The 8,275-nt window shown below is 47.5% G+C and overlaps 1 protein-coding gene across 1 annotated transcript; it reads left to right on the top strand.

The window, feature by feature from the left end:
* Positions 1-910: 910 nt before the first annotated feature.
* Positions 911-7,460, top strand: YAE1 (YAE1 maturation factor of ABCE1). Its single transcript, XM_047763341.1, has 3 exons — positions 911-1,098; positions 2,693-2,814; positions 5,253-7,460. Exons 1-3 carry the CDS (start codon positions 970-972, stop codon positions 5,680-5,682), a joined length of 681 nt encoding a protein of 226 aa, XP_047619297.1. The 5' UTR covers positions 911-969; the 3' UTR covers positions 5,683-7,460.
* The last annotated feature ends 815 nt before the right edge of the window (positions 7,461-8,275 follow it).

Below are 8,275 nucleotides of genomic sequence, written 5' to 3'. Positions count from 1 at the left end.
ATCACCCATAATCATGACTCTCCTTACTTTGCTTGTTCTTAATTTTTTTTCATGGCATGTATGTATTACGACCATAATTTACTTTTATAGCGCTCAGTGTTTATTCTCTGTCAAGTCTAAAGTCCACCGAAGCTGGGACTTTCGTCTGTGTCCTTCACGATGTATCCCAATAGCCTACAAAGGTGCCTGGCACACGGCAGTTCCGCAGGAATATCTGTTAGCTAAATAAATCATCATTCCATGAGCCAGTAAAGGGCAAAACAGGAGTCCTGCTGGTGCCCATTCATTAACATGTTTCAACACCTGCCACAGGTCGGAACAGCGACGGCGCTGAGTACGTAGAGATACACGGGTGCCCGTCCTCACCCAGCCAACAACCTCCTTGTCCGGCACTTGAGAAGGAACGGAGTCGTCGGAGGATACTGTGACGCAAAGAGAAAAGGACTTCGTTTTTAAAGTGGACTCTATATGTACGGACCTCGAAACGCCGTAGCATCCAACTTTTTTATGTTAGCCTTGGCTCCACGCTCCTAACAACTAAAGCGCACCGGGCCGGGGGTGGCGGCAGAGTCTCCAACGGCCTCCCAGAAGCCGACTACCTTGCGCGGTGTGCCCACTCGCGCGTCTCCACGCCCAGACCCCAGCGGAGACCGCGATGGGAGCGGACAGTCTCCCTGAGAGTCGGCACTGCCCTCCGCAGGCACCGCGGTCGGACAGACCCCACGACGGGGGAAGCCGCGTCGCCCACGAGCGAGGCAGCGGCCCAGACACCGCGGCGCGGAAAACGCCGGCGGGAGCGCAGACCGCCCCGGACGCGCGCGCAGAGCGCTGACGCCGCGAGCACGTCGTGCGCCCCCACGCGCACGCGCAGCGGTCCCGCGGGCTCGGCTCGCAGCCTCCGCCCCGCCCCCGGGCCGGAAGGAGTGGCCGGCGCTTCCGGTGCCGTGCCGCGCGGGGGCTCCCTCGGTGATGTCGTGGGTTCAAGCCGCAGCTCTGGACCCAGGTCCTGGCGAGGAGGGGGATGTGTTTGACGAGGAAGCGGACGAGACGCTCCTGGTGCAGCGGGAATGGCGGAGCCACATGCAGAGACGAGTCAAAGTAAAGCTGCGTGGGGGGGCGGGGGTCCCTTGCCGTGCCGGGCGTTGCGGGGAAGCGCGGTCCCGAGCGAGGAGGCCGGCGAGTCCGGGCCTGGCCCGGCGCTGCCCTCCCGACCCTTTGCCGCTCAGCGCGGTCCGCGTCCTGCCAGCATTTCCCAGGGCGGTACCTGAAAGCGTGCGCGCTCCGCGGGCTGCGTGGGATGCTGGGGACGGACTGAAATAAACTCGTTCTGGGCTTGGAAGCGCTTTCGGTTTGCTGGGGATCGCGAGGAAGGGGTGGGGGAGAAACGTATACACTGTTCTAAGGACGTCTGTCAAAGGACACGTGCACAGTGTACGTGGGTTGCTTGAGGGATGGGGCACCCGAAAGGTAGAAGGGGAATTCACCGAGACAGGTGGAAAAACTGAACTGAGACTGGTGTCGAAGGGCGGTGTGGGAAGGCGAGAGTGGAATGCCGGTGGCCGGTAAGGGACTGTGATTGTGGGGTTGGGGGGGTTGTTTTTTGGTTGTTACTGAATGTGAATTATCTATCTCTAATTTGTTTTGCTATTCACCGGGACGCTGCTTAATACCACACACCCGGTTTCTGGGCGAAGCGCTGGGAGCTTAGCTCGGGATGAGTACCAAATGATGAAGTTCATTCCACTTAATATCCTTGCCAGCCATCAAATTGCCATCAAATCTGCCCTTATTTAATGTTTCAGTAAAGTAATAGTTGCTTGGCAAATACTCTGAAATAGAAGTGCCGTAGGTGAGGCTGAGCCTAAACCAGTATGTGTTGGGCATCTTTTGAGTGTTTTGCAGGACAGAATCCCTGCCACAGAGAATTTGCAGGTTATTTGAATGTAGGGATCAAGGAAAATTTCCGAAACCAAGCCTCTCATCTTTTTGCTAAACCAGTTTCCTCTTTCCCTACTTCATTTCCAAGACCTGGGTAGCCCTGTTCACTGCCCTGCCCCATCCACCCACACCCATCCAGTCGCCAAGGGACCAGACGCTTAATTCTTCATGTTTACTTTCTGTGGAGCTATTGCTAACACAGTTTTTAAAAGTATATAGAATCAGTATCTGTAGGGAGTTCCCGTCGTGGCACAGTGGTTGACGGGTCCGACTAGGAACCATGAGGTTGTGGGTTCGGTCCCTGCCCTTGCTCGGTGGGTTGATGATCTGGCGTTGCTGTGAGCTGTGGGGTAGGTTGCGGTCGCGGCTCGGATCCCGCATTGCTGTGGCTCTGGCGTAGGCCGGTGGCTGCAGCTCCGATTCGACCCCTAGCCTGGGAACCTCCACATGCTGCGGGAGCGGCCCAAGAAATAGCAACAACAACAACAACAAAAAAAAAAAAAATCAGTATCTGTAAATGCGCCCAGTAGGTCTAGATGTCAAGAAGGGAAAAACCAATAGTAAACTTTTATGAGAAGCATAGTCTACTCTGGTTGTGTGGGTGGCAGTGCCATGTGTTACAGAAGCATGAGAACACAGTAAGGCCTATCTCATCAGTTTTGTACATTGGGTCTCTGACTTACTGGGAAAACCTACGGTGGTTTACGTGGTGTTAGTTACAGCTGTAATTTCTTCGTTATCTCCTTATATTTAGGAGGGTTATAGAGATGGGATAGATGCTGGCAAAGCAGTAACTCTTCAGCAAGGCTTCAATCAAGGCTATAAGGAAGGTGCAGAAGTCATTATAAGTTATGGACAACTCAGAGGAACATTGAGGTAATTTTTAAAACTTAAATGCTAAATCATTTTAACCTCAGTACTATTGGAGGACTTTTAAAAATAAAATGTTTAAACTGAAGTGCTTTTCCTAGTGTTAAATGTAAGAGGGTGCTGCAGAGCGTAGAATAAAGTCGCCTTCAAAACGTCAAAAGTTCATCCGCTTTAATATGTGAGCCAGGTGTTGCCTTTATTGCCAAGAAACGATAGGGATATGTATTTGTTTGCTACCGGAATCACCGCCAATCTATACCTCAAGGAATTAAAAAGAACTTCGAATTTTGAATAAAGCTTTTAGTCTTGTGCATGTGGCACAACAGTCTACTAGACAGAAGGACTTGATGAAGATTGTAGCCGGTGATAGAAAAATGATTCCATTTACTTTATCCTGAACTTTGAACACCCATCAAGATTCCGTGGCAGTAATGGCGTGTTTCAGAGCCAAGTGATCACATGACACATGGAGCTGGGAGCATGACAGGTGTATCCTTGATGCTTTGTACATTTTAAACTGCCTTCTTTCGAGAACAGCATAAAATGCTTCAAGAAGTCACTGATTTTAGGAAGATATAAGAAGTTCCCTTGTGGCATGGTGGGTTAAGGATCTGGCATTGCCCCAGATGGGATGCAGGTTGCAACTGCAATTCAGGTTTGACCTCTGGCCCACAAACTTCCGCATGCTATGGGTACAGCCAAAAAAAAAAAAAAGATAAAAAATAAAAACTATCAAAAAGTTTGAGGTTTGAGGCATTCCTTTTGTGGCTCAACAGGTTAAAAACTGACATAGTCTCCATGAGGATGCCGGTTCAATCCCTGGCCTTACTCAGTGAATTAAGAATCCGGTGTCTCAAGCTGTGGGGTGGGTCACAGATGGGGCCCAGATCTGGTGTTGCCATGGCTGTGGCAAAGGCTTGCAGCTGCAACTCTTATTCGACCCCAAGTCTGGGAATTTCCGTATGTTGCAGGTGTGGCCATAAAAAAAGGAAAAAAATTTTTTGAAGTTTTATGAAATTCAGCTGTCAGGAATCAGCATTTATAATGCACAGTGGGAAAAAGATCACGTATTTGTCCTTCCATCAAGTTAAATTAATCTTTTATATTTAGAAAGCTTATTGCTAAATCTTATATCAACTGATTCCATTTTTAAAAACATTATTACTTCCCACAACTGTTATTTCATGACATGAGCAGTCTCAAATGTCAAAAGATACAAGTACTATCTGTACAAGAAAAGTAAAGGTATTTATTAAGGCTGGAAGAATTCTAACGTTCAAGAAAATTGTTTGCTCAGCAAAGTGTCTGCTCTCTCACATAAGTTGAAAAGGTGAAGTTGTCCGAAAACTTTCATCCCCTGGTGGCTCAGCGGTTAGCGAGCCTGACCAGCATCCATGAGGCCAAGGGTTCGATCCCTGGCCTCAATCAGTGGGTTAAGGATCCGGCATTGCCCTGAGCTATGGTGTAGGTCACAGACGCAGCTCGGATCCCGAGTTGCTGTGGCTGTGGTGTAAGCCGGCAGCTACAGCCCTGATGGGACCCCTAGCCTGGGAACCTCCATATGCCTCAGGTGCAGCCCTAAAAAGACAAAAAGACCAAAAAATATTTCTCCCCCCCAAACCTTTAGTTTTGATGGCAAACAACTGTATGGTTAGAACAGTGGTTTTCAACCCTGATTGTACGTTCTTATCAGCTGAGAAGCTTTAAAAATTATCCGCAGGTGGGAGTTCCTGTTGTGGCTCAGTGGGTTATGAACCTGACTGGTATCCATCAGGATGTGGGTTCGGTCCCTGGCCTCACTCAATGGGTTAAGGATCTGGCGTTGCCGTGAGCTGTGGTGTAGGTCGCAGACCTGACTCGGATCCCGTGTTGCTGAGGCTCTGGTGTAGGTCGGCAGCTGCATCTCTGATTTGACCCTTAGCCTGGGAACTTCCACATGCTGCAGGCGCAGCCCTAAAAAGAAAAAAGGGGGAAAAAAAAATCCCCTGAGAGATTCTGATTTAATTGGTCTTGGGTATGACTGGGCCTTGCTGAGTTTGAAAGTTTCCCAGGTGCCTCTGTGTGCCTCCCGTCTTGCAAATCACTGGTTTGGAAGCGGGTCGATGTCCTTAAAGGAGGAGCTAAGTTCTCAGCTCGTTCTCTGAGTTGCGTCCCTCTTCAGCAGAAGCTACACAGTCATGAGGGGGAGAATCTAAAATCAAGAACAGTGGGTGTGGAGCTTGAAGAAGAGGTCATGACTTAGAAACAGTTTATACGATTAAGTCCAATTGTTTAATTCCTATTGAAAGATAATATCCTTGTATTTTTTAGTTTCCTGATTATTGACTTGTGTTACTATTATTAATAATTTTAAGAGAAACTTGTAAGCTTAGCGTCAAAAATTCTAAAAGCCTTTGATTGCGTCATTGTTTTCCTGTTTAACTCTTGTTTATATTTTTGCTCAGCGCTTTGCTCTCCTGGTGTCACCTTCATGGTAATAGTTCGGCTTTGATCAGTGAGATAAATAATCTCCTGGATGCAGTTGGCCAGTGTGAAGGGTATGTGCTCAGACGTCTGAAATCAGTCATTCCACAGCCCCGTGTTGTGGGTTTGTTGGACTCCATTCAGGACATGGACCTTGGTCATGTAGCTCCAGCTGAGGAAGAGCTTGACGAAGCCGAGGAGGAGAGATTCCGTGACGGTCATGCTGAGGTTAACGAAAGCTGTGGGAAGAGCCTCAGTGGGGTAGCTTGTGCATCTTTAAAATGTTGCGGAACGCAGGAGCCTGCACGTTCCGAAAACCCAAGCCTCACTTGGATTTTGGAACAGACGGCCAGTTTGGTGAAACAGCTGGGGGTGTCAGTAGACGTGTTACAGCACCTCAAACAGCGGTAAAAATTATCTTTGCTGTAATAATGAAAATAATGTCAGGAACATTCGTAGAGCGTTTTGTTTCTGAACAAGCTGGAACCAAAACCTGTACTGGTTTCCACATTGAACACTTCGCTTGTCAGGTTTTCCTTCACAGAAGTTTGAAAGGTTTTCAGAATTAACACTCTTAAATGTACCATAAGCCTGCTGTCTTTGTCACTGGGAATTTTTTTTAGGGCCACACCTTCAGCATATGTAAGTTCCCAGGCTGGGGTCCAGTTGGAGCTGAGGCCACGGCAACTCCAGATCCTTTACCCACTGATGGAGGCCAGGGATCAAACCCACATTCTCGTGGGTACTAGTTAGGTTCATAACTCACTGAGCCACATTGGGAACTCCTGTCACTGGGAATTTTTATGTAGTGTTAAGATGTGGTCAGAAATTCCAGTCTCTGATGAAAATCAAGCGTTTTCGGACTCTGAATTAACAGCAATGAAGAAAGAATCAGGCCACAGTTGACCCTTGAACAACACAGGCGTTAGGTGCCCACCCACCATAAGGTCAAAAATTCTCATGTAACTAACTCGTGGCCGGCCTTCCGTGTCTACAGTTATGGGTCTGCCATTACATCACCTTCAGATCGTGTAGTACTGGGTATTTACTGTTGAAAAAAATCCAAGCATAAGTAGACCCTCCTTGCAATGCAGACCCATGTGGTTCAAGCATCAGTTGCTGTTTTGTTTTTCATTTTTGGCCACCCCACAGCACGTGGAGTTCCCAGGCCAGGGATCAGATCCAAGCCACAGTTGTAACCTACGCCATGGCTGTGGCCACACTGGGCCCTGTATGTAGCCCACTGTGTCAGACCAGGGATCAAGCCTGTGTCCTGGGGCTTCAGAGACACCACCAGTCCATTGCAATATATCAAGACCTCCATCAACTGTTGTTTTGTGAGGACTTAGCCTTCTGCGCCTGTCATATCGTCTTGAGGTTAGGACCTCATCAGCTAATCAGAGGAATAAAAAATAACGTAATGGCAGAGTTCCCGTCGTGGCGCAGTGGTTAACGAATCCGACTAGGAACCATGAGGTTGCGGGTTCGGTCCCTGCCCTTGCTCAGTGGGTTAAGGATCCAGCGTTGCCGTGAGCTGTGGTGTAGGTTGCAGACGCGGCTCGGATCCCGCGTTGCTGTGGCTCTGGCGTAGGCCATTGGCTACAGCTCCCATTGGACCCCTAGCCTGGGAACCTCCATATGCCACAGGAGCGGCCCAAGAAAATGGCAAAAAAGACAAAAAATAAAATAAATAAAAAGGAACCTAATGGCTAAAGTTGTAAGTAGACACACATAGATATACAGATATGTAGATACCTATAGGTATTGAAATTAAGAGGCTAATAAGTTTAAGAAGCTAAAGAAATGTTTATACTGATGATTAAAAGTAAGATACTAAAGTTTGTTTCAGGGAGTTCCCATCTCTGCTCAGCAGAAATGAATCTGACTGGCATCCAAGATGAGAAGGGAGACAGTCCTAGCTCCAAAAGGTTTATCCCTAAACTTTAAAGAAAAAAGGGAGCTCCTGTCGTGGCTCAGGGATTGACTCACCCGATTAGCATCCATGAGGACTCAGGTTCAATCCCTGGCCTCCCTCGATGGGTTACGGATCTGATGTTGCCATGATCTGTGGTGTAGGTCACAGACAAGGCTCGGATCCCACGTTGCTGTGGTAGAGGCCAGCAGCTACAGCTCCAATTCGACCCCTAGCCTGGGAACCTCCATATGCTGCTGGTGCTGCCCTAAAAAGATAAAAAAAAATAAATTAAAAAAAAAATGGTTTCAGTTGTTACTGAAGTATGATTGACTGATGTCTCAGGTGTGCAGCAAAGTGATTCAGTCGCACATGTTGTTTCCCTTGTATCTTATTACCAAATATTGGCTGTAGTTCCCTGTCCTGTGCAGTAGGTCCTTGTTGCTTATCTGTTTTGTATATACTAGGGTATATGTGTTAATTTCAAATTCTTAATTTATTCCTCACCCCTTCCCCCTTTTGTAATCATAAATTTGTTTTCTATGTCTGTGAATCTATTTCTGTTTTATAAATAAGTTCATTTGTATATTTTTTAGATTCCACATATGAATGATATCATATAATATTTGTTGAAGTTTGTTTTAGTTTTATTTAAAAGTAAGGATACAATTCCATTAAAAATACATTTCATGGGAGTTCCCGTCGTGGCTCAGTGGTTAACGAATCCGACTAGGAACCATGAGGTTGTGGGTTCGGTCCCTGGCCCCGCTCAGTGGGTTAAGCATCTGGCGTTGCCGTGAGCTGTGGTGTAGGTTGCAAACGCGGCTCGGATCCTGCGTTGCTGTGGCTCTGGCGTAGGTCAGTGGCTACAGCTCCGATTGGACCCCTAGCCTGGGAACCTCCATATGCCATGGGAGTGGCCCAAGAAATGGCAAAAAGACCAAAAAAAAATATATATATATATATATGTATGTATGTTTCATGCTCAAGTACTTAGTCTTTCCAAGTATGAATGAGTTAGCCTGCTGCCTGACAATGTGCCAGATTATTCCCAATTGCAGTTTTGCTTCATATTCACTTAGTGATAAAGCA

Source organism: Phacochoerus africanus, chromosome 16 (genome assembly GCF_016906955.1).
Source record: "Phacochoerus africanus isolate WHEZ1 chromosome 16, ROS_Pafr_v1, whole genome shotgun sequence".
NCBI lineage: Eukaryota > Metazoa > Chordata > Mammalia > Artiodactyla > Suidae > Phacochoerus > Phacochoerus africanus.
This window is presented reverse-complemented; position numbering and strand designations above follow the sequence as displayed.

What these genes read in the sequence shown, in the direction of transcription:
- YAE1 (XM_047763341.1), top strand. Translation starts at nt 970, where the DNA reads ATGTCGTGGGTTCAAGCCGCAGCTCTGGACCCAGGTCCTGGCGAGGAG. An exon ending in ACATGCAGAGACGAGTCAAA is followed by an intron (nt 1,099 to 2,692) that starts GTAAAGCTGCGT and finishes CCTTATATTTAG; the next exon opens with GAGGGTTATAGAGATGGGAT. An exon ending in CAACTCAGAGGAACATTGAG is followed by an intron (nt 2,815 to 5,252) that starts GTAATTTTTAAA and finishes ATTTTTGCTCAG; the next exon opens with CGCTTTGCTCTCCTGGTGTC.